Raw genomic sequence first — 18,690 nt, forward strand, 5'->3', positions numbered from 1 at the left:
CATCCCACTTGGACGATGTAACGTCTTCAACTCGTAACGCAGAACGCCGTTAGAGTCTGCTTCTATAAGCACTAAAGCGGCGCGAAATACCAAATACAAAAAAAAGAGGACACGTGCGACAGTGCTGTTGTCTGTGCCTCTCTTATATCGATATTCTGTTTTTTGCGCTGTATTACGTTCTAGTAAATTTGACCAACTCACCCTCGCATCTACTTTATCTGCAACTAAAAGATCTTAAGGCTGAACAGAAATGCAATTTCCAAGACATTGACGCACAACAAAATTGAATAATGTAGAAAGTGGAGTGAGATTGTACGTTTCACATCTCTCTTTATGCTTCCTGTTGAAAATTCAGTTAACAGAGTCCTGAGCATGGTTCACAATGGTCACAGATGCATAGGCACGCACAACCAATCTTCGATAAATGATGTCACGCATGGGTGTTCGCTGCCGTTGAACCTCGCTATATAGCAAATTTTCGGTCATTGCAAACTCGATATGAACTTTGCTTGATTGCACTTTATTTTAGTAACATTTATTCTTGTTATAACGAAAGCGAAAACGCGAGAGTCGCAACAATATTTGTTGTAACGAAGAGACAGTCCGTTTAGCGACGTTCAATGCTTGAAAAGCGAAGTAAATATTCAAAGCCAATTCACAACCCCAACCATAGACTCGTTTTCTCAAACGAACTTTGTTTTGTTGTGATTCCGGCTTATTAAGTTGCGGTCTGTTTATTTTGAATCAACGCAAGGTGACAGGTAAGGATTATACCTCATTTATAATGAATTCTAAGCCATGAATCACGCACTTCTCTGCGAGCCAAATCGGCATTTTTCTACTGTTATGGTGAATATCGGATCTAACAAATTGACTTATGGCCCCGATGTTATTTTGATATGAGGTCGTTCCACGGTACTATTGAATATTGTGTTCGTATCGGTAACTGTATCTTAATCATCCATGCATCTGTGACCTCCATCACATCCCGGGAATTTGTTTCCATACACATTTGAATGTACACTTAAGTTAAACGGAGACTTCTTTTAAATTGATAAACTACACTCTGAGAACTCCAATGTTACAAGTTTCACCATCATGAGTTCATTATTAGCAGAGAAAGTCGAGGTTGAGTTTTCACTTTTAAACTTCGCGCCGATGCCTCCGCGCGCGATGTCTCTGATTTCAAATTGTATTTTTCGTACTTTCGCGGCATTAGCTCGATCAAGTTTTCTGAAACTTCTTAGGCTAGGTTTATGTCAGCCACAGATGACAATGTACTTCATTTTTACCAATTTTACGCTACATAGGTCCCAGTACACACGGCCAAAATCTATGACGTCATGGTGATTGGTGCGGAAATCTGGAGGTGACATCTTCTCCCGCGTCTTATTTTCGCGCGTTTTCCAGCTTACCAAGCGTCGTCCCGTGGTAAGAGTGGCGTTTTCGGGATTGCGAAATTGTACTTTACTTATATGTGAATAATCGTTTTTTTTTTTGCTTTATTGTCCCCTTAACGCACAGGTATAGAGAATTGGGAACGCAATATTTTGGCTTTCCCGCAGCGGTACGACCTCTGACTCCTCCCGAGGGGTCTGTAGAGCGTAGGCCCCGGTCCCCGGAGCGAGTTGTCCGAGTGAAGAACACCGAGCTGCTCATGCGGCTCTTCGACGAGGTCGACCCAGAGAGGAGACCCATGGCTCCCGTGGTCAAGAGGGGAAGGTGAGTACGGTCAATACAGGCGCACGCTACAGGTTAATAGCTTAAGATGTTTGTGCAACGAAAACATCGGTACCGCGAACTCGGTAACGGATGTGGACTCGCGAGTATGTTCATTGTGTCTCAAAGACTCAGAGGCTCAGAGAATTCGCCTTATAATCGGCCAATGCCCTCCTTTGGGTACGAGCCATCTGCACAGGGAAACAACAACAACAACAACGACTTGCGTCCGCCTTTGCGTGGAACTATGACACGGTTGTTCTAACTGCGAACTATTCTTAGTTTTATAAAAAAAATCTCATAATAGGCTCTCTTATCAAGCTTCTTTTTTCACTTTATTTACACCATTCGTAGGTCCAAAGGAATGTTATTGGATGTCTAACTGATCATGTAGCGCGAAATTTTGTGCAACGTGGTCAGTTATGAATTACTAACATGCCTAAACTTATGCTCTTACGGTGGATAACTTCATGTCTGGTCTCGATCCCTCTTGAAGTTAGCCTGCAGCAGCGTAGTGGGCAATAGTAAAGCGTAAGTCAGTATAGTAAGTAATAAAATTGCAAGTTCATCCTCCCAGTTGTTACTCTATCGCGAGAACACTTAGTGAAGTAAATGAATTATTTTATCATACTACAATTATCCTTGTCATGATTATCACTCTCCGTCTCAAAGGTTGTGCTACCAAGACGGGCCTCTAAAGCATTTCCCACCCATCGAAACGCAAGCGCCACGGCCGGGATAGAACCCGAGACCTGCTGGTCAGCAGCTGCGCACTGTAACTTGTACTACCGATGCAAACCTTATGGCGGTGCGACCTTTGTACGTGGAAATTGGGCAGCACCGTTAAGCTGTGAGAGAGACGATTTTGCATCTTCTATATATATGAGTAGTATGAACACGGATAAAACTAGCAACCATTTATTGTACAAATTCAATTGTATATTGGCCAAGCGTATGTATCGTGCAAGTGCAACGAAGCCGTCTATTCTTCTCTTCCTCTGTTTCTGTCCCTTTCCCTATCTCTGTCTCGGTCTCGGTCTCGGTCTTGGTCCCTGTCTCTGTCCCTCTCTCGCTCGGAGCGTGACCTCAAGGTTGGTCGCTTCTGATCCCTGACCAACCTTCCTCGCTGTAACCTGAACTGTGTTTGCGGCTGCGCCATCATCTGCGGCATCGGCACCCTGCGAACATGCCTGACGGGAACGCGCGTCATGGCGGCTTGCTTTCTGCGGAAGGCCCTCATCTGTGACGTCAAATCGGCTGAGCGCTCGTCTTCGAGTTCGGACACCGTCTCGCTGCCCGGATATCTCTTGGCCTTGCCCCACGTTATCCTACGGGGCTGTTGCGTTCCGGGCGAAGAGCTGCCACTCGCCGCCGGAGAGCGGTCGTGGCTTATTGCGCTCGACGCGCTGGGTTCATCCTCGTAGCGTTCAGTACCGCCTGGGTTGGCTCTCCCGTCCGTGGACGTGGACGCGTAGGACGAGTCCTGTAGGTGCGAGTCAGGCGTCATGGAATACGTCGACGCGTCGGGGTAGGCCACAATGCACCCGGTCGCCTCATTCCCGCCGTATCCCTGCGTGGCCGACGGGGACTGAGAGTCCATTTCGCTCGAACGAGGAGTGTCTGTGTTGTCGGGATTGCGCAGTAGCAACTCTAGCTGGCCCTGTATCGGAACGGGTGCTGGTGGCTCAGAAGACTGTGCCAAGCACGTCGTGGAAGAAAGAGTCTCGTTTGCGGGGCGTGCCTCTGTCAATTCTGCTCCATCGACGGATTCTTCGCTGAGGGGGTCTTCGCCACTGCTGCAGCTGTTCCTGCGATAGTGTGCACCGGTCTTGGAAGTCTGATCGGCGGGATTTCGAGAATGATCTCCCAATTGGGTCACTGGCACCACAACCGAAGAAGAGTCGTCGACGGTGGTGACGCTGCTATCGTCCTCGAGGCTCCTCACGGAGGTTTCGGCACTGCCCTGCAAATGGCCAGAGGCAGGGCGCTGGGCTGGTTTCGGTGACTCGTCAATCCTACTGCTGCTTTCGCTGCAGCCGCCGATGCTGGACGCATCGTCGTTCCCGGAGGGCCGTGATGGAACGATCTTGTCTCCGTGCTGCGCTCGCGCTGCCGTCGCCCTGGCGCACTTTTGGGACAGACGCGACGCGCAGAGAGCAACGCAGTCCGAGGAAGAACTGCGCGCGAAGATGACCGGCTCACCCGTGACTTCTCCTGTCATTTGGCCAACGATGGAACGATGCAGCTGATTTGGCTGGGCATAGCACAAGGTGAAACTGCTGTGGTGGCGGCTTGCCTGCCTGCGCGCCGATAGAATGTCGATGATTGAATCAGCCGGCTGTGCACCCGTGGCGCTCGGTTGACAGCGACATCATTTCCGAGGCCGAAGAAGACGAGAGAAGGCAGCGCCTCTGGCCATTAATTTTGTTCCCGGCGTTGGTTCCTGCCAGCTGCCAATATGGACGTTGATGTTGCTGGCGATGGGGCTCGCACAGTTGAACATTTAGCCTACGACGGTTCAAACATTCCCACGACCAGATCGAAAATGTGTGATTAACTGAATTCGTTACGATGACATAGTTGACATGGCGTGATAAATAGTTACGCCTATGTAATCACGAATGCTACCTTTGTCGCTTTCGTTCATAGAATTGTGCATCTATTAGAGAAATGAAACAACCCACATGTGCAAAATTTTTGAGCAAATATTGGCAACTCGCAAAAACAATGTATAAATTAAAGTCACCTTGCCAATGCAGATTAAAGAGGAACTAGATGCTGCACCTAGAAAGCTTACGAATCATGGGCAAGCATTATCTTATGGAAGACCGTACAGACATTACTAACACCAATCATCATCGTTGCATCAAAGTAGCTGAAATTAATGTGAAAGCGAATGACCGACTTGGGATGAAGCTAGCAAAATAGAGTTCGATATGTCGTTAAAGGCCAACTTCGGCAATTTTTCGACCATGTCAGGGTAATGGTGTGTTTTTTAATGTTTCTTGGCGCACTCTGGTCATGTACCGATAGCTGAAATGCTCAACTAATTTGAAAATAATTCATAATGGATGAAAAACCACAATACCGAAACAAAAACACAAACGAGTGCGCTTTTACGTATGACGTAATACTTTCCTCGAACCTACCTGGTTGCGCATAACGCCGTCAGATAGCACTGCTTGTCCAGGTCGTCCAAGTTTGTGACTGCGGCGATCAGCTAAAATGCTTTTGCTGTTATGGTGAATATATGGCGAATCGTGTGCGGCCTATAACGCAACATCACTTGCCACCAATCACACGCTCACCAATCCGGAGAAGTAAATTGTACGCTCAACCAAGAAAGCGCCGGCCAAACCCACAATATCCGTAACAGGCAAGCAGGCTGCTGTGGCACATCAATTCATTCACTCGCATCGCTCGCAAAATTCAACGTCACCCACATAATGTCGTAAATAATTCTGGAAAGTGAAGTGTCGTTTCGAGGCAAGCTATAAAATTCATTTGCAAAGAATCAGCGAAGCTCTCATGCCTTCAATCCGGCATGACCGGCGCAAACGTGCAAATGAACTTCAACGCGCAGAGAATTTCATTGAGATTCATTTACCTCGAAAAATCGCCGACGCTGGATTTTAAGCTTGATCTATATGTTTAGTATATGAATGCGCTAAATATAAACTGTGTAAATTTATATAAGCGCGAAAAAATTGCTTGTGTATTTATAGCAAATAATAGTCACAGTAAAAAGCATGAATAGCTGTCTCGCACTTCATCGGAAGCTTCCATGACCCAAAGAACACTTATGCTTTCCCATAAAATTAAAGGGTGTTTTAAATGAAGTGATGTCCCCTCACCCTTCGAATTTCCGGTACCAACTAGCCGCTGAGTCATATCTTGCAATCGCCGAACCGAGACTTGTCAAAGAGCTTATTAAGAAGCATTAGACTTGGCACCTTGTACACTGGTTAGACGAAGGCCTTAGTGTGGCAACGTTATTGAAACGAAGTGTGGGATTGGGCTAGTTGGTAATCCATTATTAAACTTCTCAGCGCAAAAAACTTCTGACAACGAACACAAAATACCAGTGTTCTTTGTCGGAAGTTCTTCGCGCTGAGAAGTTCTTTGTGTGTGGGGCTTAACGTTCCGAAACCACCATATGATTATGAGAGACGCCGTAGTGGAGGGCTCCGGAAATTTCGACCACCTGGGGTTCTTTAACGTGCATCCAAATCTGAGCACATGTGCCTACATTTCCGCCTCCATCGGAAATGCAGCCGCCGCAGCCGGCATTCGATTCCGCGACCTGAAGGTCAGCAGCCGAGTACCTTAGCCACTAGACCAGCACGGCAGGGCTGAGAAGTTCTTGAAACATCTGATGTGGCACCATGACGTTCAAGTCAGTATGTTTTTTACTGATAAAAACTTCCGTTTATTTGAGGTTAGTTGGATTTAAGAATTTAAAGTAATTCGATTTAACTCCGGGATAATTACTGCAGCTAATTTTGACAGCGCAAGAGACTCATTCCGGTTTGGCGAGTTTGCTGCAGTAATTGGGCTCAGAACGAGTGCTTAAGCGTTCCGAACAATAACAAGGAACTTGATTCTTTAATAGTGTATCTTTTGCAACGTCAATAACTTGAAACGGTGAGGAGGGGGCCGGCACACATGTGATAACTCACATCATTAGAACTCACACGTGATTTCTTAGAGAAACTGCATATGTCATGGTCAGGCGCATTTTAAGGATAACCAAGTCACTACAGAAAGAGCTTTGAAGCAATGCATATAGTGTCCCACAATTTGTGCGTGTAAGCCCGCTTTCGTGGGCAACATCGCGTCTCAATCACCGCCAGCGGGTACGATACACATCTCTGTATCCGAAACCGCACACTGCTGGCTGGCTGCTTCGGCTACGGGTTCCTGTACCGCGACAGCGTCAACAGCGACCGCATCTGCTGCAGTATTATCTATGGCATCAGGGATTTGCGCAACAGGAGTTTCGGGACCGGCAGCACGGATGCATGCATCGTCTGGGGCGACTGCGTTCTCCGGAACTTCCATTAACGGGGGAAGTGGCTGGTTCTCCTTTGGCACCACCACCGCGACCGCTGCCTTTTTTTCTTTCCGCCGCTGTTGTTTGCTGCTTCCCTTTGAACCGCTCGGCGACCCTTTGCCGCTGGGTTGGCGAGAGGCGGTCGATTGCACTTTGGCAGGTCGTTTTGCAGCGCCCTTCACCTGCGGCCGCGTTGGCGCCTGGGTCGTCTTCTGTGACGAGCTCACGATGCCCAAAATGCTCCGAAGAAGCGATGTCCCTCCTTTGTTCTGCGGCTGTACTTCGGCAGGCTTCTTCTTCTTCTTGATTCTTTTGAGTGATCTCGTCTTGCTCGTTCCGGTGCCGTCGTCGTTAAGCTCCGAGAGAGTAACGCTTCCAGGGTACTCCTTGGCCTTTCCCCACGATATCTTGCGGTCCATGGCTACCACCAGCTCAGTGTCCACCATCTGACCGATGGAGTCTCTCCGGAGAGGCTGCTTCGACTGCGACTGCACTTTCGTGGAGGCTGCGGCGGCGTTGCTGCCGGGTTTGGGTGCAGCGTTGACCCGGCTACGATGGAAGGGCCACAGCGAGGTTCCTTGTGGCGGCTGTGGTTGCTGATTCTTGTTCTTGATGATCGGTACTTGCGCCACGGCTGTCTTTGCGTTCTTCTTTGGTCTCGAGACCGAGGCTGGACTGTCGGGTCGCGACTGGGCGGGATCGTCGCTGTCGGCGAAGCGAACCGTGAGGTCGCAGCTAGCCCTGTCGACTCCGGAGCGACAGGCGGACGGCGCGAACGTTGGGCGCAGGTCGGTCGGCATGTCTTCTCCGGTGGCTTCGATGACGTCCTCCAGAAGAATCATGCCTTGCTGATTGTCTTTTTTGGAGAAGCTCTCGGCGTCGAGGCAGGCCAGCACCTCGCCGAGCAAGTCTTGGACGTTTCGATAAAGCTCGTCGCGCTCAGAATGCTGTTCTGTCGTTCTTTCCTCCAGTGACGACGACGATGCAGTCGAGGATGAGGACAGCGACTGACGCTTTTGTAAGACGTCACCGGAAAGCGATCGCAGGGGTTTCTCTGATTCGATTGCCGCCGTATCCTTTGTGGCCGTCGAGTCGCCCCCGTGGCTCCTTGCGGATGCCGTGGCTTTTGCCGTGGTACTCTTGGCCTGCGATGGCGGCAGTGATGGTGAAGCAGGCGCCTTCTTGTCGCCCTCGCTTCTCTGACCACTGGGACTGATCGGCGGCTGAAGCTTCTTCGCTGACGCCGTTGCCATTTTTTGGCTGCTGGCCTTACCCGTGGTCACGTTGCTTCGAAGCATGTTGATCGCCAGATTTCGTAGGGCCCGTAGCGAAATAATAGGCAGGTGTGTCGAACAACGAGCATGCTAAATTTGAAGAACGCCAATGTATGTCGGTCCCGCCGAACGGGCGGCCATTTTGGCCTTGGTGATGCTGATGGAGATAGAGATGGTCACAATTTTTCGTGTCTCAGCGAGCTGGACTGCGTTCGTCTAGTTTGCTGCTTTTCATATTAGCCCTCTGCGACTACTAAGTATGATGGTATAATGTCTAAGTGCGATGCACTAGTCAGAACATGTACAGTTGAAGATAACGAAGCAAAGCTTGGGAGCCAGTGGCTTAGGATGCAAAATTGGCTAAAAACCAGAAAGTTTAATTAGATTGTTCATGGTGTAATATTTATCGCCTCAATAAAGGCAGTAGAGATGTAATAAAAGTCACTAAAACAAGAAAATATTAAATCTGATATTCCTGTGCATAAACAGTATTCTTGGCGTGGTCTTCTTCTTCTTTCAAATCATGAGCGAACCCTATCAGTTGTCAACGTGGTTTTTGGTTGCACGAATGGTGAAGTGCGCTGTGTCACAGAAGTTACAGCTTCATACAGAACTCTTCTGTTTCCGCTTGAGAGTTGCATCTCAACTGACGTTCTCTATCTTTTTTTTTTGCACCTTTGCAGTGCACTTTTTCGTGGTGGTTGAAGACGCCTCGTCAGAAGAGAGCTGGGAATATTTATGGTATTCATGCCTAAGCTGCATTCCACAACAGCGTTCTTAAAGACGGTCCACAATGATCAAGCTCTTTCATATTGGGGGATGTATTCTGGTCATTCAATAAAACAAGATATTCCGTTGGTAGTTCAAGAATGGTGGAGTAACATCTTAAAGCATGCAAAGGGGAAGGTCTTTAGTGGGTACTTGACGTGTTTGTACCGGCGCATGATAGGACTTATTGGAGGGCTGCCTATTTGCGAACAAAAGTCGAACACAATGTGGATGTTATTAACAGCTGAATCGATGTCTTTGTGCTATGGCTGTGCTGTATTCTGGCTGTCTGTTCTTGTCTATAGATGGTTGGGACTAACGTCACTAAAACCTTCATTTTGTAGCACCGTATGGTTGGACGCGAAGAATGTAATTTCACGTTAAGGTTATTAGGGCATCGTATGAAGGCTTTCTCGTTATTCACAGCCAGGGGGGCATGCGTGTTGCGTTGTTCATTGAATCACCTTAAGCACAACGTTATTACGTTGTCCCTACGCGTCATCGTTATATATATATATATATATATATATATATATATATATATATATATATATATATATATATATATATATATATATATATATATATATATATATATATATATATATATATATATATATATATATATATATATATATATAATTACGAACCGACCTTTTACATGTGCCCTCTGTAATGATATCTTATTCATACACTGTTCCTACACTGCCACAATTCCACAATTGTGATTATTCGGGACATGGGTGCAGGCCAAAGAAGCCTCCTCCAGCTGCGATGAGTCGCTCCTTGCGGGGCGACGATCCTTGCATGGTGAACGCGGCCACCGAGGCGTTGCTTCCGCTGCTGCCGTTTGGGGGACGAGGCGCTCAGCGCGGGCAGCCGGCAAACTCCATGGCGGCCGCTCTAGCGGCACAGCACCAGCAGCATCCACCCACCGTCACCATGGTAACGCTCAAGGACGGCGACAAGACGGTGTCTCTACCATCGCTCACCGTCGACCACAACTACCCCCAGGTACCGGTTTCGGATTCAGCATCACACAAAAAAAATCACAGCATATCCACGGAGTGGATTATGATAAGTGGGGCGAAGCGTCCGTCCGTCTCTGTCTGTCTGTCTGTCTGTCTGTCTGTCTGTCTGTCTGTCTGTCTGTCTGTCTGTCTGTCTGTCTGTCTGTCTGTCTGTCTGTCTGAGTGTTCATCTGTCCACCTGTCCATCCATACGTCAGCCCTTATGTCTGTCTGTCTGAGTGTTCATCTGTCCACCTGTCCATCCATACGTCAGCCCTTATGTCTGTCTGTCTGAGTGTTCATCTGTCCACCTGTCCATCCATACGTCAGCCCTTATGTCTGTCTGTCTGAGTGTTCATCTGTCCACCTGTCCATCCATACGTCAGCCCTTATGTCTGTCTGTCTGAGTGTTCATCTGTCCACCTGTCCATCCATACGTCAGCCCTTATGTCTGTCTGTCTGAGTGTTCATCTGTCCACCTGTCCATCCATACGTCAGCCCTTATGTCTGTCTGTCTGAGTGTTCATCTGTCCACCTGTCCATCCATACGTCAGCCCTTATGTCTGTCTGTCTGAGTGTTCATCTGTCCACCTGTCCATCCATACGTCAGCCCTTATGTCTGTCTGTCTGAGTGTTCATCTGTCCACCTGTCCATCCATACGTCAGCCCTTATGTCTGTCTGTCTGAGTGTTCATCTGTCCACCTGTCCATCCATACGTCAGCCCTTATGTCTGTCTGTCTGAGTGTTCATCTGTCCACCTGTCCATCCATACGTCAGCCCTTATGCCTGTCTGTCTGAGTGTTCATCTGTCCACCTGTCCATCCATACGTCAGCCCTTATGTCTGTCTGTCTGAGTGTTCATCTGTCCACCTGTCCATCCATACGTCAGCCCTTATGTCTGTCTGTCTGAGTGTTCATCTGTCCACCTGTCCATCCATACGTCAGCCCTTATGTCTGTCTGTCTGAGTGTTCATCTGTCCACCTGTCCATCCATACGTCAGCCCTTATGTCTGTCTGTTTGAGTGTTCATCTGTCCACCTGTCCATCCATACGTCAGCCCTTATGTCTGTCTGTCTGAGTGTTCATCTGTCCACCTGTCCATCCATACGTCAGCCCTTATGTCTGTCTGTCTGTCTGTCTGTCCATCCATACGTCAGCCCTTATGTCTGTCTGTCTGTCTGTCTGTCTGTCTGTCTGTCTGTCTGTCTGTCTGTCTGATGTAATCACAACTAGCCAGACTGCTGAGTGAAGGTATAGTAATCAGTACTGTCGCCTCACGTGAAGCTAGTGCCGAGTTTGCCATGGTATAAGTAACTTTTCCGCGTCCCGTCCTAGCACGGTTGTCGAGTGCTCGAGACAGTGGAGAGCATACTACTCTAATGTCCCTCCTACCGCGACGAGGGACAGCTGTTCGAACGTGAAATGGGCATGATTTGCCCCGACCAGTTAACGTTGCGCAACACATTCGGCCCAGCGCACGGACCTTCAAAATAGCCTCGCGTCGTACTGTGTTCAGTCAATTACCTGCCCGAAATCGGCCTTGTTGAAGACTTTATTAGTAGAATACCTCACATAGGAAACTCTTTATTTACCTAATACACTGATTGTAAATAGTTTTATCAGGTAAAATGAGACCACTTTCACACGTATTCGTTTAATAACACTGTTTAGTTGTTAAAGACACAAAACACAAAGGCGCAATATGGTGGCACTCAAACCCGTTCTTATAGAAGCAGAGACGCCCCGCCGCGGTGGTCTAGAGGCTAAGGTACTCGGCTGCTGACCTGCAGGTCAAGGGATCGAATCCCGGCTGCGGCGGCTGCATTTTCGACGGAGGCGAAAATACTGTAGGCCCGTGTGCTCATATTTTGCTGCATGGTAAAGAATCCCAAGTGGTCAAAACTTCCGGAGCCCTTCACTACGGCGTCTCTCATAATCGTACGGTGGTTTTCGGGTGTTAAAACCCACGTGTCAATCATCAATCAGTAGTGGAGGCCTGGTTATATGACGGCCACGAACAATACGTCCTCTCGTCGAAACCTTGACTCCAGGCTGGAGGCATCCGCTATTCGGCCATCTTCTTATCATTTTAATCAAAGATTCTGTAATTTATTTGATTATCTAGGTTTTCTAGTGCTCTCCGATCAAAAGTCACGTTTCTTCGAATCTTTTTCCAGGTGCTGTCAGAGCTGGTGATGAGGCTGTGATGCAAGCTATCAAAGGGGCAACCCATCGTTTGATTCTGCGTCTCAGTACGCGTTTTGCCGACCACGGTGTCAATCCCTCACCGCCATTACGACCCGTCGGTGACTGAGCTCCATCCCGGTGCTCGGAGTCTCGGATTCTGTCATCAATCCACGCGCCATTCACCGGTGGAAAGTTATCGCGGTGGATAGAGATCATTCCACGAAAGCCTTCGCTGTTTTCTATCGATTGTGCGCATCGGGGCTTTTTTTTTTATCACACGTGGTGCCACATGCGCTACAGATCACGTTCTTCTAAAATCTGGGCCACAGCCAGGCCGTGAAATACATGTTCAATCAGTAAGACTGAGCACTGGGCGAATCGGTGAAGTTTCATGGTGGCTTTACAGCGTGACAGAAAAAGCCAGAAGGCAAAGAAATGGAGGCAGAGCATCGCAGTTTCTTAGCCTTCCGTCTGTGTCTTTCTCGGTGTAGCCGCAATCAATCCTGTAGAAAGTGTACACCAGTTACGCAATACACTGAGTTTTTGGACAAAATCGCAGGTGCGGTTAGCAGCCAGCATTGGGGCTTTCCGATGAACACTAAACAGCAGCCGTTAAGCGCCTGTTTACTTGTTTAGAAAAAAAATATGTTCGACGATTCAGAATACGATGTACTGATGAGCACGAGGCTAAGCGTCAGCAAGCATATAAGCGGCAAGCAACCAGATCAGCATACACACCATCGCTGAGATCAGACTTGTTCAGAAAGAAAGTTGTTAACGATTTAGAGTACTTGGGACTCTGCTAAGGGAGAGCGAAACGCCGTCCCCTTGTGTGTTTAGAAAAAAGTGGGTGGAACGATTTAGAGTAATAGGTACTCTACTATGGGAGAGAAAAACGCCGTCTCTTGAGGAGCAGAAATGTGTTTAGAAAAAGTGGTTTACGATTTAGAGTACTAGTTACTCTACTATGGGAGAGCATAGAGCCGTCCCTGGGTACATAGCAGCAACGCAGTACAGGAGCCTCTATGGAAGCGCTGTTTAGAAAAAATGTTTAACGATTTTGAAACACTTTACACTTTAAGAAGCAAAAACGATTATTGCTGTTGGAAGTAACTGCAAAGTTTACGTGCTACCGTATCTTCCGAACCCTAGGCCATGCTCTGCTTTCGACAGGCGAAGATTGAATCAATGGAGCAGTTAGTAGTTTGCTTAATTGACGGCACTCGAAATTTGGCACCATCATTGAGCTGTGCAATGAACTGTATATTGATATCAGGCCATGAACGTTCGTTGCTCATGACGGATTGCAATATGTAGGCCACCTCATTACTTTGGCAACAGGTGAGCCCTGATGTGCTGAAGGTATCACTCCGGGTGTGTCTAGAAAACGCGCCCTCTTTTTCATACCTTGGCGTGTGCTCTCGTTCAATCTTGAGTGTCAATTTGTTAATCAATCGATCGAGGTGTGTCGGTGTCAAAAGAAACACGGACAGAAGTCAAATCTTGAGGCACCAACGCTTGAAAAGGTGTATAGTGTTATTATGAAATATTATGAACGCTATCTGCTCAGAGATAGTTATTCTTACCAGTTAGAAATATATATCACGCTATTCAATGATAGCCTTCACTAGTTTCACGTCTGCAATTTGCCGGAAATTTCCAGGGCCAGCGGAATCTTTTAAAATACTTTTTGACTCTTGCGTTATTACAAAGTACAGCGGTAAGTTTCTCATTGTTAATAACAAAAAGAAAGAGCATTCGTCCTCACCGTAAAAGTCTGAAGACGAGTTCATTTGGTCGCAATGAGAATATAAAGCGGAGTTAGCTTGTTCTAAGCTCGATAGTTTGATTAGGAACATCTTAAGAGATACGATTAGTTCTGACAAGCTATTCTTGTGTAGTCATCGGGACTACGCGTAGTCTAAACACGCACAAAAAACAGGAAACATATAATAAAGTTGCACTTTTCGTTATGCAAAGGGTAATTATAGTATGGCTGATTGGGTGAGTTGGTGATACATGATATATACATGAAAGCGCTTGTCCCTGTCTTTCTGTCCACGTCTAAGTAGTGCGCTCTCAATTCAAAACAAAAAGTAATTATAGTACACATAAATTCCCAATTCGGCAAAGTCTGTACATCTCCGTAACATATATCCTCTAACGGAATGGGTAGAAAAGAGAGAAATGTTTGCTAGAGTGACCTTATTATAATAATAGCAATTGTAGTACCGCCTTGATTTACGCATCAGTGGTTTCTTGTGATTCATAATATTCCATAAAAAAAGCGTTAGCGATTCGGTCGTACCTTACACCACAAATTTGGTCATGCATTGCAGAATGTTCATACAGGCCTTCCCACTTTCAAGTTTTCTTTCAAGCTTCAAGTTTATTTCAGTTATCAGTACAGAAAAGGGAACATCGTACACAGTATATATGCAGGAGGAGGTCCGACAGCACAAGGCTGCAGAGGAACCTCCTGTTCGAAATCGGATAACAAAAATTACTCAATTAGCAGTAACAGAGAAAACAAGGAGATGAGTAAATTGATAAAACCAGCACTACCTAAGAAGCAAGTAAAGAAAAAGAGTGGCATAAGCAGTGTAACAGAAAAAAAAACAGCTAGTAGTAGGTATAGGTTGTCTAATGATTATGCGATAGGGGCCCATTTAACAAAAATTTGCGCAAGCAAATTACTGTGGATGCTACGAGTCAGCAGTATTTGCTGGTGGTCACCAGTAATCATTTCCCGACGTTGCCTTTTCATGGTTCTCTTCGCCTCCCCTATCAATCGGAGTCGTTCAATCTTGTAACAGTATTTTATGCTTGGTGTACTTATACTTGCTTCTTGATGTTACTCTGACGATTGCTAATCTAACTGGCAACTGTTTCAGTATTGTTTATGATGCGCGTGTAAATAGCAGCGTAAACGATCCGTGCATTGCCTTCTTATTGTGTGTGTGTACGTAAGAAGCTACGCCAAAGTGTCGTCCGTGACAGTGAACGGTGATCGAGCACTTAGTTAAGCGCACCTACTTATCTGTGTCCGTTTAATTGTTTTGCCCATGTTTTGTCTCGCCCACGTTATGCTATTTTCTCCCATCTATTTTACGGGTTCCTTGAAAGGCAACATTTCAATGTTTACTTATATCGATTGCATTTTATGTGCGTGTGCATGCGTGCGTGGTATCGATCAGATCGAACTACAATGTGAACTGATGTGAAAATATTAGGGCTTAAAATCAATTTTCATCGCTTTATTACGACTGAATGACGATAAATGTGTTAACGCAAGTAAAATGTCAGTAATGCTTGCTTTAATGGGGTTTTAATACGTTTCAAGGACTAGGATTTTGAATGTATACGCTTGCATGTACGGAGCCAGGTGGTGGAACTTGCGCTTGGTTTAGAATATTCTTACGTCCTGGGTATTTCAGCACCACACCCAATCGAGAGGTATCTTCCCCGGCGTTGCTGGCGTTGAAGTCTGAAGTAACATTGAAAGGCGTGACTAATTTCAAGGGGTATTGTCTTACGCATAGGCGGCCGCGTGTGGAAATTTTTCTTTTTGGTTCTTGGTGCACAATAATGGTAGATTCGACATTGCGAGTGCATTTCGAGGTAAATACCGCCACTGCCCATTGTTGCGTTGTTGGCTGGGAAACCTAAGTCCGTAGACATTCTCAAACGAGTACTGAATCTGCTGTTCTTACAAGTTTTTCCTAACCCTGCTCGACCATTCGCTCTATGTGTTAGCGCGAGCAAAAGGAAGAAAGGGGAAGCACCTGCGAGAGTTACGTGATGTATACCCGCCATTCAAAGAGTACGGTTTTCCACCACGGGAACGTCTCGGTTTAACCTCGGAGGTCTCTGACAAATAGTTGCAGAGTCGCTGCTCTCGAGGCTTGTCTCAGTTATTCAATGTACGGCCCATCAAGGAAACCCTGAACCAGTAGCAAAGAAAGGCGAAGAGCCAGCAGCGTTGGCGATTCCAATTATTTCGTTGAGCAAGGCGTTGACCACGCACATGTGTGAGTAATACGTATGACGTCGCACATTCAATGTGAAAGCGCTGTGAACCCAAAGCGCGTTTGGGCGCACAAGAAACCGACGAGGACAGGCGTTTCTCGTTGGTTCCTCGTCCTTGTGCGTCTCACGCACTGTTCACCTCGTCACCAACGGGCTCACTCGCCTGTTCGAGCCAGCGAAATGCCTGCATTGTCAGTTAGACGTCCTGCCCTCGGAGCACCAAACAGCAGGGAAACATTACAAAGGAGACCATAGAATAGAGAAGAGACAATCGCAAAACAAATAAGATAATCCGAAGTACAGAAAAGGATAAAAATTACACAATAATCACACGAAGATAACCGAAAAGAGCAGAAAAGAGCACATAAACACACGAAAAAACACGAAATAGAAAATAGCAGACAAACAAAAAAAAAACACAGATATCACAAGTGAATCATACAGTTCATACATCTTTTGCTTGTGGTGGTAGAAATTACTCTAATTTGGTCAATTTTTGAAGGACCTTGGCTCTACGCACTTTATGAGTATAAGAAACATGGTAGGAAATTTTCTCGGCTAACGGCTGCCGGCGGTATACATACGCTTCGATGCTACTGTTTTGGGATTTCAGATCGGGCCATCGACTACTACGGCAGTTTCAAGCTCTCCGTCGTGAGAGCTTCGTCTTGAAGTTTGCCGACATGGTCGACAATCATTGCAAAGGGCTGGGACACGATACGGTGCGAATGTTTTCTGGCCTTGTGTATATCGATCGCAAATGTTACTTTGGTGAAAAAAGGTGGGTCTTTTAACAGTGCAGTAATCGGCACTCAAATCGGAGTGAGAAGGGATCAACCGAGTGTTTTGAAAACGCGATGACGTGCTCTGTGGCACAAGGATATCAATCTTCGGTGAAAGAGCGTCCCAAGGGATTGTCGCACTGCGGGGGCCTCTTAGCGCGAAAGAAACTTTACTACGCGGAACGAAAAATCGAACGGATCAATGCTATGCTCCGCGCGCCGTGGTCCTATTCACCTGTGGTCATCGCAGCAGAGCTGCGTTCATGTCTTTCCGAAAAGAAAAGACACGCGCCTGACCTACTGAAACGATAAGCGAAACGTACTCACATGATCGACCTGTAGGGATGACAACGTATTCGACGAAGAGTGTGTGTTATACGCGGTTTGGCGGCGATTCTCGCCACGTTGTTCTCGCTTTTTAAGAGACAGCATCGACCAACCTGAATGTGTGCCTGTTTAGCCGATGAGAGTCGACGTCCCTTGACATGTGCGTGTTGGTACTTCTGAGTTCTGTTGTCGAGAGTTGCTTGCAATCTTTTGTTGTTGACTGGTTGTTTGAAGAAGTCAACCTTTACATGTTGTTGTTACTCTGTAATCGTGATTGAATAAAGCGGCTCACTGGGCTTCACGTTTCCTGCGTCTTGGAGTTTTATAGTTAGCGCTGTACTGACCACCCAGTGCGAAAACGTTCAGAAGAGTAGAAATATAAGTCACGTGCTTGGCCTGGTTGAAGCATAACATTATTCTAACAAGAGAAAAGGAGACAGGGAGGACATACGCCTGCATGCAAGGACATGCTGATCGACGGGACACAAAATATCACTGTCTTGCGTTAGACGAGGAGGCCAACACTTGAGCAGTATTTTGATTTTGGCTAATTGGTGCATGACGTATACTTTTATACGGAGCATGATACTTATGTTGAGACTTTTCTCGGCAAAACGTTTTAATTGTGCGCTTGGTTATTATCATAGCCTGTTGTTCCTCTTTCCCTCACGCATGCGTGAAATATTTTAAAGTTTCTTTTTATCTTTCACTGGTGAAACCAGCCTTGTCTACAGTCTTCTAGACCACTCATAACCACGCTCATTTTCGGCGCATACACCAGACGTTTCAAGAAATAGGTCCACTATACTTTAACAATCAGGGAAACAGGATATTTGCTCACTGTCTTCACAGTTACCTTTTCTGTGGCGGCAGGCATCTTAAGATGGTTGAAGACATCATTTGGGAGAGTGATTGAAAAAGTTAGAATAATTAACTTTTTGTTTTTTCTCATATATATTAACGACTTGCCGAATAATATTTCCTCTAACGTCAGACTTTTGCCCGAGGATTGTGGCATTTATCGCCCAGTTAACAACACATCAGATGATCATGAACTTCAATCTGACCTTCATAAAATTGAAATATGGTGCAGAACATGGTTAATGTTCCTTAACGCAAACAAAACGTCCTTAGTCTCTTTTCAACGTCGACAGTACTACCCATCTCCCGCATACTTCATCAATAACACTCATATTTCATATGTAACTGAATACAAGTATCTAGGTGTCCATTTTTGTTCTGATTTAGCATGATCTCTTCACATAACGCACATTACTAACGAAGCAAACCGTGCTCTTGGCTGCCTGCGCCGAAGCCTTCATCTAGCTCCTACCCCGGTCTAACTACTCGCTTATCAGACACTAAGCAGACCAAAACTTGAATACGCATGCGCTGTTTTGGACCTTCATCAGAGTAACAATACTAAAACACTTGAAACAGTGCAAAGCCGGGCGGCAAAATTCATCTTTTCAGGTTATTCATATCAGTCAAGCTTATAACCGAACTTAAATCTCGTGCTAACCCCGCCACCCTTTCGTCA

The 18,690-nt window shown here is 46.5% G+C and overlaps 1 protein-coding gene across 1 annotated transcript in view; it reads left to right on the forward strand.

Moving 5' to 3' along the window:
• LOC119186078 (uncharacterized) overlaps positions 1 to 17,451 on the forward strand; it is a 47,298-nt gene extending 29,847 nt beyond the window's left edge. The window contains exons 3-5 of the mRNA XM_075889876.1: positions 1,566 to 1,722; positions 9,564 to 9,828; positions 12,003 to 17,451. Coding sequence (XP_075745991.1) covers positions 1,566 to 1,722; positions 9,564 to 9,828; positions 12,003 to 12,032 — 452 coding nt within the window. The 3' untranslated portion in view covers positions 12,033 to 17,451. The remainder of the gene's footprint in view (positions 1 to 1,565; positions 1,723 to 9,563; positions 9,829 to 12,002) is intronic.
• Positions 17,452 to 18,690: the final 1,239 nt, after the last annotated feature.

This window comes from Rhipicephalus microplus, chromosome 3 (genome assembly GCF_043290135.1).
Source record: "Rhipicephalus microplus isolate Deutch F79 chromosome 3, USDA_Rmic, whole genome shotgun sequence".
Classification (NCBI taxonomy): domain Eukaryota; kingdom Metazoa; phylum Arthropoda; class Arachnida; order Ixodida; family Ixodidae; genus Rhipicephalus; species Rhipicephalus microplus.